General features: G+C 43.1%; 1 protein-coding gene across 2 annotated transcripts in view; it reads left to right on the plus strand.

The window, feature by feature from the left end:
- The window catches only part of JAK2 (Janus kinase 2), a 164,026-nt gene that overhangs the window by 44,747 nt on the left and 95,163 nt on the right, over positions 1-24,116 (plus strand). Inside the window, exon 2 of one of the 2 annotated variants that reach the window (XM_074953318.1) lies at positions 19,349-19,594. In XM_074953318.1, the coding sequence (XP_074809419.1) occupies positions 19,375-19,594 (220 nt within the window). In that variant the 5' untranslated portion in view covers positions 19,349-19,374. Of the gene's footprint in view, positions 1-19,348; positions 19,595-24,116 lie in introns of those variants that run through there. The other variant, XM_074953319.1, reaches the window with a different exon arrangement.

Here is a 24,116-nt window from a genome sequence, read left to right on the forward strand (position 1 = left end):
AGATTTTTCTCTCCACATCCTGAAGGATTCTCGGACCGCACTACGCTCCTTAGGAATCTATACTGTGGAACAGAAGAGAAGATATACCTCTCAACCACACCACAGATCACAATCTTCTCAATACTCACCATCTCTGTGCTGTTATGAGCCACAGTGTAAGAGGCCCAGGGCTCAAAAGTGAGAACAGTCTGCACCCCAGTCCATGACCTCTCAGACTGCCTCTTACAAGCACTTTGAGCTGGTCGGGGGCCTGAACAATGATACCTTATAGCCTCAGCTGCCATCTATACACCTGTCACACCACTCAGAAGTCACCTTACCTTACTTCACAGCAGTTAGGACCAGCTCTAGAGCAAAGAGATTGATTTCTAGCCCTGAACCTACAGGGTGCCTACTTCCATATCTCAATACATCCATTGTACAGGAGATTTCTTACTGCTTACCTTTGGGGCAGGATCATTATAGGTACAGACTGCTCCACGCAGGGTATTCTCCAAGGTTCACTTCATTGTAGTGGCATACTAACCCCGGTACAGTGACTGGACTTTATCAGTACGAACCTGATGCAGTACAAGCGAGAGCATTCCTCTCGCTACCCACATTCACCACCCTTGGACACATCTCCCTAATACCCTGGGGAGCTCACCTACACAACCACAAGGTTCAAGACAAATGGCCTTCCACATCACTCTTTTGGGGCTAAGGGCTGCCGGGAGTGCCTGTGGACAAACTCTGTCTTTCATCAAAAACAACACACAAAGGTTATGATGGTCTTAATGTGACCTGTATGTTTTGAATAAACTGCTAAGGAGCTGCCAGATCTCCCTCCCTCTGCAAGACAGCATTCAAACTTTGCAATTGATGCACCCATCACAATGTGCTCATCTCAGCTGTCTGTCTACAAGGGATACAGAATGGGACAACCAACAGTCTCAGTTGGAATTTTCTCACGACAATGAGTGTATACTGAATTCAGAGGTGCTTCAAGATATAGCCACCCTTTGGGGAAACCCGGCCTATGGATCTCTTCACTACTTATCGGAACAAGAAAGGTCCTGGTTACTGCTCCAGGGCCGGCTTGGGGAAGCATTCACTGGCAGTTGCCCTCATCTTCCCAGTGGAAAGGGCCCACTTGTATGTCTCTTCCCAGTTTCCTACCCTATCCAAGATTCTGTTGAAAATTCAACAAAATAAAGCAAGAGTTATTCTGATTGCCCCTTTTGACTATGACAAGTCTGGCTCCCTTACCTGACGCAGATGGCAGTATGCCCTCCTGTTCCTCTGATGTCAGCTCATTCTTCACCCGCTCTCTCAAAACAATGGACTGACTCTTCACCCCAACCAATGGGTCCTCCGCCTGCAGGCTTGGATCTTTCTTTGTTCCAAGGCTTAGAAGCAGAATGCTCTGACAAGCTGAAACACAGGTCGCAACACAACCACAAGCTGACCACTCCACATACCTATCTACAAAATGGAAACGACTCCAAGTTTGTACCATTCCAAATGGACAGACCCAACCTCATCTTTCCTCCCTCTGATTTTGCGCTATATTTTAAACTCTCACTCAGCTCCCTTAAGGTACATCTCATGGTGAAAATGGTTTCCCACTTGGAGTTTGCTCAACCACTAATATGTAGATTCTTTAAGGGCATTGGGACTCTCTTCCCCCATGTGACACCACCCGCTCCAGCCTGGGACTTTAATTTAGTTCTCAGGGCTTGGACTAGACCTCCCTCTGAGTCCAGGGCAACTTGTTCTCTCTTACACCTGTCCATGACGAGAGCATTTCTAATTGCCATCACCTCAGCTAGGCACATAGGAGAAATAGCGGCCCTGATGGCACACCCATCATTCACGGCCTTTGTCTTTAAAAAAAATAACAACTCTAAGGTCATATCCCAAGTTTCTCCCTACTTTTTCTGCACTTTTTATATGAATCAACAGATCCATCTCCCTGTTTTTTCCGAAAACCACATTGTGACAACTGGGAGACAATTGTGCGTATGCTAGATATTAGAAGGACATTAGCATTCTACTTGGACAGGACTAAGGACTTCAGGAAATCCCTTAAACTCTTCCTTTCATCCACAGAAAGATCCAAAAGCTCTGTGATATCTCTTCAAAGACTGTCCAAATGGGTCTCTAGTTGCATTAATCACTTAGCAAGGGCACAACTTGCTTCCGTCCATATGCACTCCATGAGATCAGTTCCTACCTCAATCACATTCCATAGGGCTACCCCATCTCCCCAATCTGTAGAGCAATGATTGGGGCCTCTGTCCATACTTTTACAGAACGTTATGCGACCACTGAAGATGTGGCCACTGACACCATCTTCAACTCCACAGTACTCCTGTAGTAAAAGTCTCCACTCCGAAGTCCCAGCTTCCAGTAGTGGGTACTGCTCCGGAGCCACCTAAAGTGGAGCACCCATAGGGACACTACTCGAAGGAGAAGAGGAAGTTACTCGCCTTGTGCAGTAACAATGGTTCTTCGAGATGTGTGTCCTTATGGGTGCTCCATAACCCGCCCTCCTCCCCTCTACTTTGGAGTTCTCTATAGGGCTCTGTGGTAGAGAAGGAAGTGAGGGGGGTTTGCCCGTGTAGTGCTAAATAGCCTTGAGGCAGACCATGAGGGAGGGAGAGCACATGTGTGGGCTCAACGGGACACTGCTACCAAAAATCTCCGATTAGACGTGCAGGGGCATACAGACACCTAAAGTGGAGCACCCATGGGGGACACATTTCGAAGAACCATTGTTACTGCACAAGGTGAGTAACTTCCTCTTCTTTCTCAAAACAGAAGAAATTTTAAACCTGCAAATGTATTGGGTGAGCTTGTGACACACCTCAAACATAAAACAGTTTTGTATTAACAATTTTTTTTGCATTTTGTACATTGACCATAAATAGTTGAATTATTGTCCCAGTAAGGCAATGTTTCCATGAAAATGCTCTTTTAAAAAAATGTTTTTAACTGAAGGTAGTATTGATTTTTTTTTTTTTTTTGGAGTTAATGAAACCATCTCTCTAATTTTAGTTTATTATGAAAGACGAGTACACCAGCAGCACACTTTTTACTACTACAACCCTTGGTTTGCTTTCAAAGCCTTGGCTTGTTTTTGTAGGCTTCCATTTTTCTGCTGAGGTCTGTTTATAGAGATAAAGTGATCTTGGCAGTGCATGTCTTGTTGTATCTTTAATGTAGCTGACTGGTATTTCAGATATGGAACCAGTGGAGAACTTGCAGGCCACTGATGGCAAAGGAAGTGTGAAATAAGCAAATACAACTATCTGAATTAATCTAAAAAAAACTATCAAGCAAATACATTCCTCTGAATTATATAGACAGACTGTCAAAACGGTTGTTTTGTATTATTCAATAATTTATGGCTTCAAAAATATGATTTTTGAAGTTCTCACTTCCTTTTTAACATTTGTTGACAGAAGAATTGAATTGTAGTAACAGAAACTGCAATATAATATACACTGTAATTGGCCCCTTATTTTAAATCTTTGTGGCAGGTTTTCATTTTTCTGAACAATTTTCTTTGAGGGATATGTCAGTAAATCTTCATTTAAAACTTGTACGTACTTGTGGTGTCCTCCCACTATGGCTTATTATATTAAACATGATAGTTTCATGGTTTCCCTGTCTTGCCTCTCTTGATCAGTTTGCTGTATCCACTTATTGTCAATTATCATATATTTGGGCCCTGATCCTGCAAAGATTTACACACATAATTTACTTGGTGTGTTACGTGTAGCTCCTCTGAAGTCAATAGGACTACCCACTGTGTATAAACCTTTGCAGGATTGTGGCTGTGGATTATAAACCTTTAGAAGCAGGGACTGTCTTTTTGTTGGGTGTACAGTGCCTGGCACTGATGGGGGTCTCTAGGTGCTACCACAATGCAAATAATAACATTGTACAAAATTTTATCCAGACAGCGTTCTATAGAATTAGATTCTCTAAAAACAGAGAAGATTCAAAGTTGTAATGAAAGGATTATTTTGAAAATTTTATTGTTTTGGATTATTGCAATTAGATAAATTATTTTAATGAACAAGTTGCTTTCCCACCATAAAACCAGAACCATTTATGTAAATTTCAAAAGTATTAAAAACCACTTTGAGGAGCAGAATCATAACTTGACTTTACATGATATTGATAGGTTGTTTCCAAGTTGAAGCAATTAACTGAATAGTGATGTTCAAAGTTGTAAATATAGTATAGCTGAGAATAAGCCTCTTTAGATATGCCACAGCAAAGACCATCACAGTAATACAACTTCTGGTTGTAGTATGTAGATTGCTGATTCACTGTGACTTTAGGTTATCTTGTTTACTTTCTGACTGTAATTTCTGCATAGGGCTAATTTGGTGTAAGTGCATACTTCCAGATTCTCTTCTGACTATGAAACAACTCGTAAAGAAATGTGTGGATAGTCTTCTGGTTATACTATTGAAGTGTATTTCTCTTCTGTAGCTCTTGTGTGCAGCATTTGTCCAGAAGTTCTCCCATTTTTTTTATGGTCTGTGCCAGGAGAGTGCTTTCTTTGTCAGTTTTTTTTCCGAAAGACTTTTCACAAATACGGTTAGCGAATAGCAATAACAGGATGAGCATGTTTTATCTAAGTTACATAGCATATTCTGCAATACTCAGTTTGCCTTTCCCTTTTTTGCAGATTGGGGGAGTTAACAAACTTTACAAACAAGGAAGCAAACAAAAACGCTTCAAATAATCATAAAAAAAAAAAATTAAAAAAGGCTCACATGAAAAACACTTGTTCAGCACCTCCTCCTTCACATCTCTCTAGAAAAGGAGACCCCCTAGGATTGTGGTCTGGAAGATTTAGGATTTTCATTGAGATTGTGCGGTGTTTGTTCAGATTAAACCCAACATGGCAAAGTAGCCAATTTGCCAACTAACAATTGTAAAAGCTCCAAAGATAGAGGTATAGTAGTTTGATAGGGAAGGGTAATCTCAGCCATTTTAGACTAGTTGTAGAAACGAAGGATATGCCCACACAACATTTTGAAGCAAACCTCCAAGAGTGGTTTGAGAGACTTGGGCTAAGTGCAGGGCTCATGCTAGTGCCCTAAAAATACCTGTGCAGATAGCACTTTGAAGTTGCAGCTTGGGCTCTGAACCCCACTGTCATGCTGCACTTCATATGCTTTATGAAATTATGCTTATGAATGTGAATATGATGTAACTGGAATATGCTTTATGCAAAAGGTCTCTTGTAAGGTATCATTACAAAGGTTATAACCTACTGAATATATTCCTCTGATTTGTATGCATGTATCATTCTTGTATCTGAAGCTAGAAATATGAAGTATAACTCTGAGGTCCTATTGTAATTATGCAAAGTGTAGGCCATTAATAGTGGTTTAGAATCTTGATGGCTCCCATTGACTAGGACAATTGGTTGAAGATGGTTTATTTACCTGCAAGCCTTCCTTTGTATGTGTGGGCCAGCCCGTGGTTAATGAAGAATGAGGTCTCACAGGACATGTGATCATGTCACAGGATACTAGAATCTATCTTAAATCTGGTACTTTTCCCATTTAGGAGGAGGGGTGGGGACCCAGAGAGACAAAAGATCCCCACCTTGTGCCAAAGCTATAGAAGTGGGTGGAACAGAACAAAGGAGGCCGCCAGTCATGAGAGAGCCCCTGCTTTCCACCTAAGATGTCTGTTGGAACTAACAAGGACTGTACCAGGGGAAAGGATTGGGCCCAGAGTAGGAAGGAATCTAGTCTGTGAAAGAAGCTTAGAGGTAATCTCAGCATGTCCCAAGGTGGTCTCTGTGACTGAAATCGTCACACCCACCCCCTCCTTGAGCCTCAGAGCCCAAGCTACAACTTCAGAAGGAGTCTGCCCAGCTGTTTTTGGACCAGTAATGTGAGCCCTACAAACCCAAGTCTGTTGGTACAAAATGTGGTGTAGACACACCCTAAGGGCCCCCAATGCTATGAGAACAGGTCACAATCTGGACCTATATGATTGTCTTAATATCTGTACCATAACTATGAAAATCTCTCCACCTTGGCTACTGTAATCCTTGAGCTCTGACTGGCTTTTTTTTTTTTTTTAAAAGAAATTTCCAGACAGTTTGCCAGCAGTAAGCTCCTCATACCTCCTCAGCTTCTCACTCACGCGCTTTTATTGGTTGAAAGTGATAGGCTCAGCAGTGACATAAACGAGAAGGGAATAATACCAAAAAGCAAAGGAGACTGGAGTTTATAAGATATGGGGAAAATGTATTTTAAACACTGTTAAACCATTTTTGACTCATGTCTTTCCTTCCTTCCCACTCCTCCCCCCCCACCCCTCTTATCGCTGTGCAGGCCAGCAAATTCTTGTACACAGAATAACTCTTTACCCTCTGGGTTTACATAGGGAGAATCCTGGACCCATCCTCCAAATTAATTTTGAAACCCCATGTAAGCACAAATATGACAGTTATTCTGGAGACAGTGGCTTTGCTGACCCATAAAGAAGGGATAATAGGGAAATCAGGGGAGGGAGAAATCAGGACAGAAAAAGAGAGAGAGAAGTGTGGGAGGGAGTTCAGGGTGCGGGCTCTGGGTGGTGCTGACGTCAGGCAGATCCCGGGAAGCAGCGACATGTCCCTCTGGCTCCTACATGGAGGGGCGGCCAGGTGGCTCTGTGCACTGTCCCTGCCCACAGGTGCTGTCCCCGCAGCTCCCATTGGCCATGATTCCCAGCCAATGGGAGCTGTGGAGCTGATGCTTGGGGCAGCACCTGCGGGCAGGGGCAGCGTGCAGAGCCTCCCTTGCTGCTCCTTTGCCTAGGAGCCGGACATGCCAGATGCTTCTTGGGAGCTCTGTGGAGCCAGGCATGGAGCCTGCCTGCCCTGCTGTGCCACCAACCAGACTTTTAACGGCCCAGTCAGCGATGCTTACCGGAGCCAACAGGGTCCCTTTTTGACCTGGTGTCGAAAACCAGACACCTGGTAACCCCAGTACCTGAGGAGAACATTCTTCATGGTCCTTTCTTTCCTTCGTTTAATATCAATGTTTCTCTGGCTGAGCTAGAACATGTCTTTCCTAGAAACAAGGTTGGTTTGTGTGATGGGATTTTTCCGAATCTATGTGTTGATAAATCCCATCTGATCAGTGTATAATATGTTAGAAAAGAAAGAATACAGAAAATACCATCAAGGGATGCTCTGTGTACGCTACTGATTTATTGATTGATTGATTGCATAAGTGCCTAAGAGCACCCGTCATGGACATGGACCTGTTGTGCCAGACACTGTACAAACCCAGAAGAAGAGACCGTGTCTGCCCCCAAAGAGCTTACATTCGTTTTCTGCCCACTCACTCACCTGGCTCCTTAGCAGCCTGTCGGGCTTCTGCACTCTATTGCTCCATTTCCTTTCATGGAGCACTTGGAAATTTTTGGTTTCCTTTCCTAATTTCAAAATACTGAAATCCTGTGAAACCAAATTCATTACTCTTCTCTGCCCAGCTTTAGCCACCATATTTCACATAAACAGGGAGGGACAGAATCACAACTGTTTCCTTGAATATAGGTTTATGGTCTATTGCAAAATGCCTATGTAGATCCTGTTGCATTCTCCACATGAAAACTGCACATGACTACCATATTCACTCATGTAGGTTAAAGAGTAGGGCTGTCGATTAGTCGCAGTTAACTCACATGATTTACTCAAAAAAAAATTAATCGCGATTAATCGCAGTTTTAATCATACTGTTAAACAATAGAATACCAATTGAAATTTATTAAATATTTTGGATGTTTTTCTACATTCATGTATACTATATTCTGTGTTGTAATTGAAATCAGGGTGCATTATTTTTGATTATAAATATTTGTAAAAATGATAAAAGAAATAGTATTTTTCAGTTCACCTCATACAAGTACTGTATTGCAATCTTGTTGTGAAAGTGCAATTTACAACTATAGATTTTTTGTTACATAACTGCACTCAAAAACAAAACAATGTAAAACTTCAGAGCCTACAAGTCCACTCAGTCCTAATTCTTGTTCAGCCAATCGCTAAGACAAACAAGTTTGTTTACATTTACGGGAGATAATGCTGCCCTCTTCTTATTTACAATGTCACCAGAAAGTGAGAACAGGCATTTTCATGGCACTTTTGTAGCCAGCATTGAAAGGTATTTATGTGCCAGATATGCTAAACATTCATATGCCCCTTCATGCTTCGGCTGCCATTCCAGAGGACATGCTGCACTCCAGCCAGAGAGCAGGGTCGGGCGCCACTCCATGTGGCTCCTGGATGTAGCGGCATGGCCCCCGTCCGACTCCTACACACTCCAGTGGCCCCCTCCGGCGCTCCAATGGGAGCTGCAGGGACAGTGCCTGAGGCTGGGGCAGCATGCAGAGCTGCCTGGCCACGACTCTGCATAGGAGCTGGAAACGGGACATGCCTCTGCTTCCAGGAACCATTTGAGGTAAGCGCCGCCCGGAGCCTGCACCCCAGAACCTCCCCCCATGCCCCAGCCCTGATCCTCGATGCCAGCCCGGAGCACCCTCCTGCACCCCAAACCCCTCATCCCCAGCCCTACCCCAGAGCCTGCACCCCCTAGGTGGAGCCTGTACCCACCCCCACTTCCCCACCTCAGTCCGGAGCTCCGTCCCACACCCTGAACTCCTCATTTCTGGCCCCACCCCGGAGCCCACATTCCCAACCAGAGCACGCACCCCAACCCCAATTTTGTGAGCATTCATAGCCTGCCATACAATTTCTATTCCCAGATGTGGCCCTTGGGCCAAAAAGTTTGCCCACCCCTGTACTACAAGGCCTGATCCAACACTCATTGAACCGAACGTTCATTGATGGAAACTTCAACTCCCGTTGACATCACTGGGCTTTGGTTGAGAACATAAATGATTTACTGGACAATGGTTACAGGGCAGTTCCCTAGGGATACTTTCAAAAGCAGCTGTTGTATAGGTAGAGGTTATGTGGAGGTCTCTGAAACAGACATTTGAGGCAGGAACATTTAACGCTCACTAAGTAGCAAACTTCATCTGTGAGGACAGGAGTTAAAGCTTGTCTAAGCAACAAATTCCTTCCCCTCAGGAGTCCAGGCAAATCTTCTCTGGGCTGGAACAATGAAACAGATAGCACAAAGTACCTGCTGTGTCTATGGAACCCTTCCCAACCTTTACCTTTTTTCCCCCCCACTCCTGCCCTAAAGGAGAGAGATCTGGCTGGAGGGCCATCCAAAGCAAAAGGCTGCAGAAATTTCTTTCTGAGCTCTGCCTCTCTGTTCCCTCCAACTCCGACTTCCCTCTGTGTTCTCCCTTTTGTTTGTTCTGTCTTACTCATCCTGCTTGGAGGAAGGGGAGGAGCAATAGGTTGCAAGAGGAAATGTTTCACTTTTGATGAACAATTTGTATTGCTACACAAGACTTAAATGTTTAGTTATGCACTGGCTACTCTCCGTGGCTCCCTCAGGAGTAAGATTATCCCAAAAGGGATGCTACAGAAGGCTGCAAAAATATTATGCAAAAAGGGCCAGTATAGACTTGACTGAAATGTCGTATTCTAATCTTATACACTACAGGGCCTGTGATGTTAACCTTCCAAATGTAGCAAAGGGAGGTTTTGGTGTAAAATGAAGTGGGAGTGAATATTTTGGTTGTCGGAACATACTACGTGTAAAGTGCATTGATATGTTTGTTGTTTTAAAATGCTTTTTCTTCTGTTTTTCCTCTCTTTCAGTAATTCTGTCCAACCATCTTTCTTTCTTTTTTTTAAAAAAAATTAGAATAAGTATTTGTGATAATGTGGCAAACATTTAATGTAAAATACAGATCTTTATTTTCTGACAAATACAGAAAAACATGAGCAACACAATGAGTACCTGATATACCAGCAGCAAGTGAGTGTCTTGTGATTAACTCAGTAAAAGGAATCCCCTGGTGTTGCTCATGTTTTGTATACAGGTTTTTCACGTGCTAAAAGGTACTCTAAGTCCATGAAACTTTTGTAGTGAGAGAAAGTTGGAATGTTGAGACACCAAAGTATGCATGTTCACCATTAGGTTGTCGAAGATATACCAAAGGCAAATGATCCAGAGGGTCAAATGCTTTTTCTGCATCAGTTAAAGATGACCTCCGAAGGGGAAAAAATGGGAGGTTTTTCTTTTTTTCTTTAGTTTGTATTTTTATGAATTATAAAGCAGGTCTGAAAGTGTTTTTTATTTTTGTTTTCCTGCTCGTATTTTACTTTATAGCTGTCAGGAATGTCAAACCTGTAATCCTTGTTTTGCTTGAGGTCTCACTGGAGGGGCCTCAGTGATGTGGGTTGGTAGTGTTCTTCACCTTTAATTGAAATAGTGTGATACTGAATCCTGAACCCTGATCTCTTCTTTTAGTTATTTGGTGGGCATTCAAGCTGAATAGATGTTGACAAAAACAAAATAAAAACATAGTTTTAAACATTTGACTAAAAATTTCTGCCCTTCTAAGTTAATCGGGTTTTACGTACATGGTTTATCTTGTGTTATTATCCTACTAAATCTCCTGTAGTCTATGGAGATTTTCCTGTAAAGCAGGGAAGAAAAGACCTAAATTCCCACAGTTTAAAAAAGGCTTTATACTTATAATACATTGCAAAGAAGCAAGAAAAGACACAGTTTTCCCTTGTCGTGTCACCTCAAAAACAAATGTTTTAATCTAAAATCCCTGTGAAACATACAATATGTTTTGAAGAATGGGTAAGGATGGTTTATATTTGAATTACCAGACACAATCCTGATTTTAACCTTAAATCAGACTAGAAACTACTTGTGCTGTTCTGTAGGCAAGAGGGCAGATCTTCATGTGCACCAGGGCAGAGCTTGGCATGCCTGGAATGGAGCAGGCAGAGACAGCTTTCTGTCCGTTCTATCCAGGGGGCATTATAGGGCAAGTTTAGCCCATGGCACAAGTTAGAGATGCCTGAGGACTGTTTAAGCTCCCTTTAAATCCTCTTTGTGCTGCCCTGGTGAAGTGCACTGAAGATTCAGCACAAGCGTTTTAGCAAGGATTTTTAGGTCTGAGTTCAGCAGAACACCTTGGCTTGTAAAATGCACAGTTAGAGAAATCTCTGTTGTGATTACTCAGAATAGTAATAGCGGCTTCGTTTGGAGGCTATTGTAATGGTAATGTTTTTTGTTGAAAAGTATGATTTAACGTGGCCAGTCAGGGAGTAGTAAGTTCATATGAGAATTGTTTGTATAACTGGAAGTTCATCAGAATCCAGGGTTTCCCCTGACTGTAAATTACTTTTCCTTTCTCACTCCTTTAAATATACAGGCATTAAGCCTACTGTTGGCTTTGCTGAAAGTGAATAGAAATGACATTTGTCTTTTAAATAACCAGTTTCTTCCTTGCATGAGTATGGACAAGCAGGTGAACCATTCCAATCTAACATCCATGTGGCAACTAAAATCAGCTCTGATGAAGGGTAGAAGAGGAATTGTGTGTGCGCACTGATCATATGGTGGGTGCACATAGTAATATTATTTGATCATCATGAAGAATGACAACTCTGATCCATCAAATGCTTGCAGTCAGATATCATTCTGCTTAGGATCATTGGTATTGCCATACCGGATCAGACCCAGAGTCCGTCTAGTCCAGTAACCTATCTCTGATAGTGGCCAGCACCAGATGCTTCTGAGGAAGTGTGAGAACCTCCTGCTCCCAAGTAGTTAGAGATTGGTTAAAACCCTGATTTATGAGCTTAACTGTCTCTTCCAAAATTGGTTAGCCTCCACTATTGTAACTCTGGGTATTCTTGTTATCCCTACAAATGTCCATTCTGTTTCTGAATTTTGCTAAGTTTTTTGATTACATGGCAGATGTTACATTCAGCTGCACGTATGCCTGATCAGCATGCTCCAGTTTGACAGCCGAGTATATGTAGAGCCCCGTGTGGATACAAAATTTATATCTGCAGATATAAAGCGGATATCCATGGAGCTACTGGGCAGGAGAGACGCACACTGCTGTGTGAAAGGGACTTCTGCCCGGGAGCATGCGAGCTGCTTGCGCACATTAACGTGATGAGGGACAGCTGCCGATGAGCCGGGTGCCCACCCTAGTGGCAGGGATTGGGGGCAGGGCGCATAACAGTCACGCCAGAGGAGCTGCCCGGGCTGGGTGCTGGCTCCTGCAAGCAGCGGCCCGACATGCTGTTGCTGTCGCTTCTGCTTCCTGGTAGAGCTCTGCGGATATTCGCTTTATATCCACATCTGTGGATATACATTTTGTATCCATGCAGGGCTTTAAGTATTTGCACGATGATGGAAGGTACCACGGTGGAAAAGTCAACTCTAGCTGTAATATGATAGCACCATATAATATAATTTACAAAAGATACACTAATTCCCACCATGTAATTTTTAAGAATTTCTGTATTTTGCACATATTTAAAGACTGTAGTCAAAGCAAATCTGTTTTACTAGAAGGGAAGCTAATGTCTCCCCTCCCTCCCAAATTGCTATTAATATTGGGATGCTTAAAATGTAACTTGGGCTTTTGGCCAACTAAAAAATGGAGCAATGAAAATTTCTTGCCATGTCACATTTTTAATTTGGTGCTAGGCTATAATCTCATTTGCTCGGGATTATGCAGATGAACAGCTTTTAAAATAGAGCAAGGAATGAAGGTAACAGAGTTGGTGAATCAGCTGTAAAACGAGCAGACAGAATACAGATGAAAACAATTTAATATGAATGGCACTTTCAGGCCCTGATCCTCCAAACACTTATGTGTGTGCTTTATGACTTCAGTAGGACTGCTGGTGTGTGCTTTCATGTTTTTGCAGGATTGGGGCCTGAACAGACTTTGTGGTGAATAAACTGATTCAGAGAGACTGTAGTATTTGCTTTCACCTGGTTGCTTCATAAGCATTTCAGGCAGGGGTGAAAGTAACTTTAGGGACTTATCGGTACGCAGGGCGGCGGGGGTCCTCAACCGGAAGGGGCGGGGCCTCAGGCAGAAGGGGCAGGGCTGGGGCCAGACTCCTCCAGCCAGCCAGCCCTTCAGTGCTGCCCAGTCCACGCTGCCGGGTGCTCCGGCTGCGATTTAAAGGGCTCGGGGCTCCCAGCCGCTGCTGCTACCCCAGGGCTTTGACAGCAATTTAAAGGGCCCAGGGCTCCCGGCTGCCACTACCACTACCCTGGGGCTCCTGGCCGCCCTACTGCGCCAGCAGCCGGAGCCCTGGGGTAGCAGTAGCAGCAGCTGGGAGCCCCGGGCCCTTTTAAATCTCCGCCGCTGCTACCCCAGGACTCTGGCGATTTAAAGGGCCCGGGGCTCTGGCACTGCTGGAACGTTGTGTACCAACTCTTACCGGTACGACGGACCAGACCGGATCGGCTCACTTTCACCTCTGATTTCAGGTTAATAGAAGAGTTGAAACTAGAAAATAGCATAATTTAAGAGACACCCACAATGTAAAAATCGCACCTCTGGAATTGTTTTCACCTACTTTTGTTACCACTGCCAAGTTTTCATTTTTTTGCATAAGAGGAAGAGGAGGTTAAATGGAAACAATGCTATTTCTTGTAAAGTGATTAACATGGAAGGACCTGACAACTCAGAGAAGAGGAAGTCAGTGTTTATTTTGGGCAGAAGCCTGAGTTTCTCTACTAAAGTAATAACTATTTAGAGGAATTATTGTTGCAGTGAAGGGAGGGCTCCAGACTTCATCAGCAGATTAAAGCTACTTGGGTAAAGTTTTGTAGGAGCAACTGGCTTGCCACAGAAAGCAATGACAGACCTATATGTTGTTAACAAAAACTGCAATCTTTATGCCATTGAAAGGCTTTTGGCATGGTGCTATAGGCGGATACACTTCAGGTAGTTTTTTTTTTTTTTTTTTAGGAAAAATGGCTTTCTTGTGTGCCTAAAACGAATATGGCTGTTTCTACTTGAACACTTCTATATAAGTGCCACTCCTTGTGTGACAGCCATTGCCTTGACTGACATACCAGGAACAGAACCAGGAAACTCCAGAGCTGAAAAAAGCACAAGCATCTACAGTTTGAGCTAAAGAGCCAGGCTCTGTAGGTCAGAGCTTTAACAGTCCGGTATGCTCTATTGATCAGACACAGAGGGAGGATGCATAACCCACAGTGGGTTACACTTGCACCTAGAGAAACAGCCTACAGTTGCTGTGAAACACTGATTCTGTGTACTAGTTTTATTTTAATATAATAAAAGCGATCTCTGATTTCTTAGTGTTGTAGATCTTATTTCAGAATTGTCATCAAAATGGTCTTTTGCCCATGTTAATTAACCTACTGCATTAAAAAAAATGCTTTGCAGTACTTTGGTAGGTATATTAAATCGGATCACGTTGTAAATGGGTGGAAATCAACATTTTAAATAGCAATTTGATGTATATTGAAAAATCTCAAGCAATAGAGAGAAGGAATTTTGGTCTGACTACACAAAGAGTAGCATTCCAGAAGATTCTTTTATGAAACAATAATATAGTTCATCAAGTCTAAGAAAATAAATAGATTGCCGTTTATGACAAAAGGACTGAAGGTAAAAAATCCATTACAATCTACATACCACACAGACTATGCTGACAGCTTGTGCCACACGCTCTCAAAGAAACTGCGGAACCACCTGATCAACATCCTCTACAGCAAACAGGGAAAGATTAAGAATGAGCTCTCAAAAATGGATACTCTCATAAAAAACCAACCTTCCACACAAACTTCCTCGTGGCTGGATTTTACTAAAACTAGACAAGCCATTTACAACGCACACTTTGCTTCTCTACAAAAGAAAAAGGACACTAAACTTTCTAAACTACTACATGCTACAAGGGGCCACAGCAATGGTTCCCTCAACCCACCCAGCAATATTGTTAACCTATCCAACTATACTCTCAGCCCAGCAGAAGCAGCTGTCCTATCTCGGGGCCTCTCCTTCTGCCCCTCCACCCCCACGAACATGATACAGTTATGTGGTGACCTAGAATCCTATTTTCGACGTCTCCGACTCAAGGAATATTTCCAAAATATCTCTGAACAACATACTAATCCACAGAGGCCTCCCTACCAACATTACAAAAAGAAGGATTCTAGGTGAACTCCTCCTGAAGGTCGAAACAGCAGACTGGACTTCTACATAGAGTGCTTCCGCCGACGTGCACAGGCTGAAATTGTGGAAAAGCAGCATCACTTGCCCCATAACCTCAGCCGTGTGGAACACAATGCCATCCACAGCCTCAGAAACAACTCTGACATCATAATCAAAAAGGCTGACAAAGGAGGTGCTGTTGTCATCATGAATAGGTCGGAATATGAACAAGAGGCTGCTCGGCAGCTCTCCAACACCACTTTCTACAAGCCATTACCCTATGATCCCACTGAGAGTTACCAAAAGCAACTACAGCATTTGCTCAAGAAACTCCCTGAAAAAGCACAAGATCAAATCCGCACAGACACACCTCTGGAACCCCGACCTGGGATATTCTATCTACTACCCAAGATCCATAAACCTGGAAATCCTGGGCGCCCCATCATCTCAGGCATTGGCACCCTGACAGCAGGATTGTCTGACTATGTAGACTCCCTCCTCAGGCCCTACGCTACCAGCAATCCCAGCTACCTTCGAGACACCACTGACTTCCTGAGGAAACTACAATCCATCGGTGATCTTCCTGATAACACCATCCTGGCCACTATGGATATAGAAGCCCTCTACACCAACATTCCACACAAAGATGGACTAAAAGCGGTCAAGAACACTATCCCCGATAATGTCACGGCTAACCTGGTGGCTGAACTTTGTGACTTTGTCCTTACCCATAACTATTTTACATTTGGGGACAATGTATACCTTCAGATCAGCGGCACTGCTATGGGTACCTGCATGGCCCCACAGTATGCCAACATTTTTATGGCTGACTTAGAACAACGCTTCCTCAGCTCTCGTCCCCTAACGCCCCTACTCTACTTGCGCTATATTGATGACATCTTCATCATCTGGACCCCTGGAAAAGAAGCCCTTGAGGAATTCCACCATGATTTCAACAATTTCCATCCCACCATCAACCTCAGCTTGGTCCAGTCCACACAAGAGATCCACTTCCTGGACACTACAGTGCTAATAAACAGTGGTCACATAAACACCACCCTATACCAGAAACCTACTGACTGCTATTCCTACCTACATGCCTCCAGCTTTCACCCTGACCACACCACACCATCCATCGTCTACAGCCAAGCTCTGCGATACAACCGCATTTGCTCCAACCCCTCAGACAGAGACAAACACCTACAAGATCTCTATCAAGCATTCTTACAACTACAATACCCACCTGCGGAAGTGAAGAAACAGATTGATAGAGCCAGAAGAGTTCCCAGAAGTCACCTACTACAGGACAGGCCTAACAAAGAAAATAACAGAACGCCACTAGCCGTCACCTTCAGCCCCCAACTAAAACCCCTCCAACGCATTATTAAGGATCTACAACGTATCCTGAAGGATGACCCAACACTCTCTCAAATCTTGGGAGACAGGCCAGTCCTTGCCTACAGACAGCCCCCCAGCCTGAAGCAAATACTCACCAGCAACCACATACCACACAACAGAACCACTAACCCAGGAACCTATCCTTGCAACAAAGCCCGTTGCCAACTGTGCCCACATATCTATTCAGGGGACACCATCACAGGGCCTAATAACATCAGCCACACTATCAGAGGCTCGTTCACCTGCACATCCACCAATGTGATATATGCCATCATGTGCCAGCAATGCCCCTCTGCCATGTACATTGGTCAGACTGGACAGTCTCTACGTAAAAGAATAAATGGACACAAATCAGATGTCAAGAATTATAACATTCATAAACCAGTCGGAGAACACTTCAATCTCTCTGGTCACGCAATCACAGACATGAAGGTCGCTATCTTACAACAAAAAACTTCAAATCCAGACTCCAGCGAGAAACTGCTGAATTGGAATTCATTTGCAAATTGGATACTATTAATTTAGGCTTAAATAGAGACTGGGAGTGGCTAAGTCATTATGCAAGGTAGCCTATTTCCCCTTGTTTTTTCCTCCCCCCCCCCCCCCCCAGATGTTCTGGTTAAACTTGGACTTATGCTGGAAATGGCCCACCTTGATTGTCATGCACATTGTGGGGAGAGTGGTCAGTTTGGATGAGGTATTGCCAGCAGGAGAGTGAGTTTGTGTGTGTGTGTTGGGGGGGCGGGGGGTGAGAAAACCTGTATTTGTGCTGGAAATGGCCCACCTTGATTTTCATGCACGTTGTAAGGAGAGTGGTCACTTTGGATAGGCTATTACCAGCAGGAGAGTGAGTTTGTGCTTGGGGGGGCGGAGGGTGAGAGAACCTGGATTTGTGCAGGAAATGGCCCAACTTGATGATCACTTGAGATAAGCTATTACCAGCAGGAGAGTGGGGTGGGAGGAGGTATTGTTTCATGGTCTCTGTGTATATAATGTCTTCTGCAGTTTCCACAGTATGCATCCGATGAAGTGAGCTGTAGCTCACGAAAGCTCATGCTCAAATAAATGTGTTAGTCTCTAAGGTGCCACCAGTCCTCCTGTTCTTTTTGCGAATACAGACTAACACGGCTGTTGCTCTGAAACCAATCTAATGTGTGTGTCCAGACTTGACTTCTAGTAAAACAATAGCTTCTTGTTAATTACACAATAAAATATTGTTAGAAATCTACTACTTGTACAGTACATTTTTATGATTCAGCGTTTGGTTGTAAATATTCTTTATAACAAAAAGCAAGTGCTGAATGAGACCAAGTGGTTTTATATAAGCAAACTTTAGAGGGTTTTACCAGTATCTATATATCTTATAAGTTTTGATTATACTGAAAAATTCATGATCGTTTCATATGAGAACAAAGACAGTCTTAGCCTAGTCAGTCATGTGCTCTTGGGTGCATTTTAAAAATTCCATCACCAAATTGAGAGGTTTTGAGTGATTTCACTGCTTCTGATGGAGTTCACCCCCTCTGGATCCAGCTAAACCATTCCTGCCAGAGATGACTTAGTCCTGAGAATGATTAAAAAATACTACAGAAGAACAGACTTTTTTTTTGAAGGGAGTAGATGTTTTCATTGCCTCCTCTATACCCCACCCCACCCCACCGACCTTCAAATTATATTAGTCGGACAGTGTGCTATACTGTCATTGTTCTCAGTTTATTTTTTCAGTTTCAGTTTTAGCATTAAAGTGCATATCCTATAAGCTATTGGGTTGTGTGCCAAGTCATTTTCTCTCCTTCCTTAATTATGGTTATGAGAGAGCATTTTTGGATAAATGGGAATACAATTTCTTCGTTGGTCTTCTCTGTGAGGACATGCACACTGGTACATGTGATTGATCTGGGAGCAGAATGTTTGACGGAGCCCCTTCTTAAAATATTGGCATAATATTTGAGTCTAGTTCGTACAGTGCTTCTAGACATTGTTTTTACCTTTATTTCCTGTCATGTATTTTAGAATAAATTGGCACTTCAGGAAATGCTAGGAGAATAGACGCATTTGCTGAAAACTGAAGTCTTTCTACTTAAAATTGTATTCTAAGCTTTCTCTTACAGAAGAAATGTAACTGTTCTAGATTGGGCTAAAACACAACTGAACAGGGATTCTTTTCTGAGTTGGCCGAAATGTGACTCAGCTGATATTCCTTCTTACACATCATCAGCTCAACCTCTGACCTGTCACTGAGGGGATAACAGGGTTGCACAGGTGTAACAGAGGGACTAATTTGGCCTGTAGAAGCTCTGAGTTTGTAGGGCTGACAATTAAGAAGCCTGATTTTTACTTTTAACATGAACATATTTTGTTTTGGAATTCATTGAGAGGCAATAATCATGGAACTTTACAAAGCCTTTTTGTTTTTCCCATGCAGAGTCACTTTTCACGGAAGCTTAGGCTCTAATAAATTTGTTAGTCTCTAAGGTGCCACAAGTCCTCCTGTTCTTTTTGCCGATACAGACTAACACGGCTGCTGCTCTGAAACTTTTCAGAGTAGAACTGCATTGTAAATTGTAGAGGAACTCACGTTTTGCTAAACTGCCTGAGAAATTATGCAGTCCTAACTCAGTACTATAATTCAAGGCTTCTGTGCTTCAAAATGTTGATGTTACCAGTGAAAAGCATCCCAGTTTTGTTTTTATTAAAATCTGTATATTTATGTAGGAAATTGTAACAAGTTTACGAATTATTGCCATGTAAATATGGGAGATACCAGATCTTGTGTAGCTCTTTCAGTTTTCCTGGCTTTTTAAAGCCAGCAAATAACCTTCTGTTTTTTCTCTTTTAGACAAATGCTCTAAACACAATGAAAAGATGGCCTGCCTTACAATGACAGAGATGGAAGGAACAGCAACTTCTACTCTACACCAAAATGGTGACATCCATGGGAATACCAATGCTCCCAAGCAGACAGAGCCAGTGCTTCAGGTTTACCTTTATCATTCCCCGGAGAAGACCGAAGGAGATTATCTTCAGTTTCCAGCTGGCGAATATATTGCAGAAGAGATTTGTGCTACTGCTTGTAAGGCTTGCGGTAAGAATATGTATGATGGTTTTCCTAGTAACGGAGTGATATTGTTTCAGCTTCGTGCAACATTAGTTTTTAATATAGTGTGCACAGGCCCTGACTAAAATGTTTTATGCTATAACCTGTGCAAGTATAGAACGATGGTTTTGTTTGTTTATTTCTGACCCTTCTCTGCTCTGTAAGGTCATTATTTGCTGATTAATAGTAATTACCTCCACATTAGCCATTCAAAACTTTAACTATTAAGGAAGGGTTTATCAACCGAACTGTTTATACCAGCCCTGCAAAGCACCCCGATGCACTTTGTGACCAAGAGTTAGAAGCAGTGTTCCCTCTAATTTTTCCCACCCATGTGTGGAATTAATTTTGTTAGGTGCACCAATATGGAGGTGATGTGTGAGGGGGCTCAGGGCTGGGGCAGAGGGTTGGGGTGCAGGGGTGTGAGGGCTCTGGCTGGGGGTCTGGGGTGGGGCTGGGGATGAGAGGATCAGGGCTGGGGCAGAGGGTTGGGGTGCAATGGTGTGAGGGCTCCAGCTGGGGGTGCGGGCTCTGGGGTAGGGCTGGGGATGAGGGACTCAGGGCTAGGGCAGAGGGTTGGGTGCAGGGGTGGGAGGGCTCTGGCTGGTGTGCAGGCTCTGGGGTGGAGCCAAGGATGAGGGGTTTGGGGTGCAGGAGGGTGCTCCGGGGCTACGGTGGGGAGAGAGGACTGCCCCCAGCTCTCTCTCCCTGCAGGAGCACCTGGACTCGGGGGAGAGGCACCTCTCTCCCTGCAGCAGCAGCTCTGGGGCTGCAGGATAGCGCCCCTTGCCTCACCCCAGCAAGTCTGGGTTCATGCCGTGGGAGGAGCACTCCTACCAGGCCTGGGGCCAGGCTGGGCCACAGCAGAGTCAAGGCCAGTGGAGGGGTGCCCTGGACGAGGCAGGTTGGGGGCTGGGAGAGGGGCGCCCCTTTCCCCGGCTGGTACACTGAGCACCTGCGCAGCGCTAAATAGGCTGCTGCACAGCCACATAGTTTACAGGAAGCTTTGGTTAGAAGTACAGCTATCCGGAGGGCAATAATTCTCTTTTGCAGTAACGTTAATGTTTTGAAATTTATTTTTGTTCCACTGGGAATGAAAACAAAACCTTTCAGATGTTTTTATGAAGTGGAATTGTGTCAAAATGGTGGGTTTTGGATTGACAAACTGAGCTTTTCAATTTGTGTCTCACTGTATCACTGTTGCAAAAAAAGTGAACAACATTCTGGGGTGTATCAGCAGGAGTGTTGTAAGCAAGACACGAGAAGTAATTCTTCCGCTCTACCCCGCGCTGAGTAGGCCTCAGCTGGAGTATTGTGTCCAGTTCTGGGTGCCACATTTCAGGAAAGATGTGGACAAATTGGAGAAGTCCAGAGAAGAGCAAGAAAAATGATTAAAGGTCTTGAAAACATGACCTATGAGGGAAGATTGAAAAAACTGGGCAGAGGGTTAGTTTGGAGAAGAGAAGACTGAGAAGGGACATGATGACAGTTTTCAAGTACATAAAAGGTTGTTACAAGGAGGAGGGAGAAAAATTGTTGTTCTTAACCTCTGAGGATAGGACAAGAAGCAATGGGCTTAAATTGCAGCAAGGGAGGTTTAGGTTGGACATTAGGAAAAAGTTCCTAACTATCAGAATGGTTAAGCACTGGAATAAATTGCTTAGGGAGGTTGTGGAATCTCCACCTTTGGAGATTTTTAAGAGCAGGTTAGACAAACATCTGTCAGGGATGGTCTGGATAATACTTAGTCCTGACATGAGTGCAGGGGACTAGACTAGATGACCTCTCGAGGTCTCTTCCAGTTCTGTGATTCTATCATTACCTGTCTCTAATGTCAGAAGTGACCAGAGAATGTGGGATCTCAAAACCTTTCTTGACAAAAATGTCATCCAAACTAATATGTCTCTGTGACAGTTTTCAGCTCTGACAAAATATGCATATTTCTATGAAATTTCATTTTCCTGAAAAAGTTCTGACCAGCTGTAGTTAGAAATAGCTGTTGTAAGGAGGCCCTATGGCCTTTATCCTGAACTTGCGAACACTTATATGTATGATAATTTTGCAAATGTGAATAGTCCCATTAAGTACAGTGGGACTATTTGCGTACGTGAAGTTACTTGCATGCATATATGTTTACAGGACCAAGGCCGTATTGGGTAAATATGGCAAGCAGTAAATAAAAAATAGCTCACTTTGGGCCATAGAGAAGTAAACCCCTTTTATTGGGAAGAGAATCATCAGCCAGGACAGTGGGTTGTTATGAAATCTTTTGAAAGAGAGTAGATATTACATATTTACACACAAGGAAGGGATTCCTTTAGAGCTGTTTAACTTTTGGCCATATTTTGAAATGAATGGAAGCTGAGAGTGACAGTCAAATAATTGAAACAGGTTTGCTCTTTGTGTATACACGTCAGCTAGTTTTTAAGTACTACTGTATAACCGTCAAAGAAACGGTAGGGGGAGAGAGAAATTAAACAGCAAAAAACTTTGCTCTCGTAAGGTCTAATTTAAACTAAAAAAAGAAATGATAAATAGAGCTGAGGCTGGAACTGTGTCTTTAATTCAGATCTATTGTAACTAGGTTTTATTAGGGGTTGTGGAACAAGGGGTTGATTTCACATGCTGTACTTTAGGTCCTACAGTCCTTGGACACTGTATGGTGATTTAACAATCCATCGTTCAGTGTCATCTCCTTGGGTTTAAACATATGTTCTGTTGCTTAGTTAATAAACAAAAAAACTAGGTTGCCATTTTGCTTCCCTTTTTTCAGAGATGTGAAATACTGCATAGGTTTCCAATGTGATGATTATTAATTTGTAATACAGTAGCATCTAGGAGCAGGATTCTGGACTTATGCTCTGATCTGGCATGGCAAATCCTACATTCCTACAATGAATTTTTTTGGGGCAGGGTAGGTAATATAAGGCACAGGAAAACACCATCTACCAGTAGTTAGTGAGAGAGTGAAAATTAATGTACATCTTTTTGAATTCCAAAATAACACTGCTAAAGTAGGTAGCCCTGAATATTGTAGTGGTACAAATTTTTTAAAATTTGGAGACATGAGAGTATTTGTCTGAAGTTTTTTTGAAAATTACCTCTGTAGATTTCTCCTGTTGGGATTTGCACTATTCCATCAGTATTGCAAGACGGGAATCATGTTGAAAAACAGTTCCCTTTTAGAGAATATGAATGCCTCCTTGCAAATGTAAACACTCAATATGTGGTTATAAAAAGGGAGCATGATTCCATCCCTCTCAATTCCTTCTTTTCCAATCAGCCACAAGTATTTGAAGCCATTTACGTATGCCTGGAGTTTCCCTGCGTTGTCTCTTAAGAATTCTGTTTTCCTGCTTTTAAAATATTTCCTCCCCCCCATAGTAAATAGTTTGTACTTAATTTAGAAAAGTTTTTAGTGTGCACTGTTCTCCTATTGGGATTGAGTTGTTGTAGGCATTTGAGAGAGACATCCTATGCTGACTCCAACTCTATGCTGTTTTGGGTCTGCAGGACTTTATCTGATTTTGGCCACTTGGGTTGGTTTCACATTGACTCTGCTAGTTAAGTCCCATTGTATTGTTCATTGTTCCCTTTGATATTTCAGGCATGTCTGAGACTGACAAATAGCCTGGTTTTAATTGTGTATCATGCAGTGCAAAAATGTCTGTAGCAAACTATCATCCTCAGTGTCTTTTGTGTCTTAGGCAGAGCATCATCTTGGACAGCATGTCTGTATGTGCAGGATACTGTTGTTGATGTGTAAAGAGACTGTTATTTAAAGTGGTTTCTTTGGCAAGGGATCATTGGATTTGGACAGTGTCAGGTTTAGCTTCCATTGGTACCAGTTTCTTCTGATCCTCAGGTTTGGCAATCTGACTCTTGAGTTTTTCTAGGATTCAGTGTCAGTTCCGATGCAGTCTTAAATCAAAATCTAAGTATCCTTGGGATAAGCAATCAAAACCTTATGGCTGTAGCCCCTGTCCCAAAGGCCCTTTGGCATTATCTGAGGAACAGACAAGTTATTGTCTTCTCATACACAGAAGGAAAAATTGGAAACATGCCTGGAGAATCCCCTTAGACCTGTGAGGAGGGATGGCACTCCAGAAGGTGTAAGAAACCCCATGATTCGAAGAATAGGTCAGAATAGGAAGCATTTTCAGATCAAGGGACTCTGCACTGTTACCATTAACATCTCTATAGGTCCTGCTGCCCAGTTATTGCTATCGGATCCAGCATCTGCAGACACCTACACACCGGTGGTGGTTAGCGATGGTGGTAGAGCGTCTCCATAACTGAATGATTCCTGTGTTACCTACATTTGATTCCAGGACATATTGTTGGAGTCTCATAAGATCTTCATGAGGAAGTGTTGTTAGCTGAAATTTCTCCTGTGAGTCTTGTGTACCAAACTGCTCCTTTTGTTTACCAGTATTCCGAATATTTTGGTCTGTTTGCTTTAATCAAAGAAACCAGGTTTGTACCATCTGAGTTCAGACAGTAGAAACCA

This window comes from Natator depressus, chromosome 5 (assembly GCF_965152275.1).
Source record: "Natator depressus isolate rNatDep1 chromosome 5, rNatDep2.hap1, whole genome shotgun sequence".
NCBI classification, from domain to species: domain Eukaryota; kingdom Metazoa; phylum Chordata; order Testudines; family Cheloniidae; genus Natator; species Natator depressus.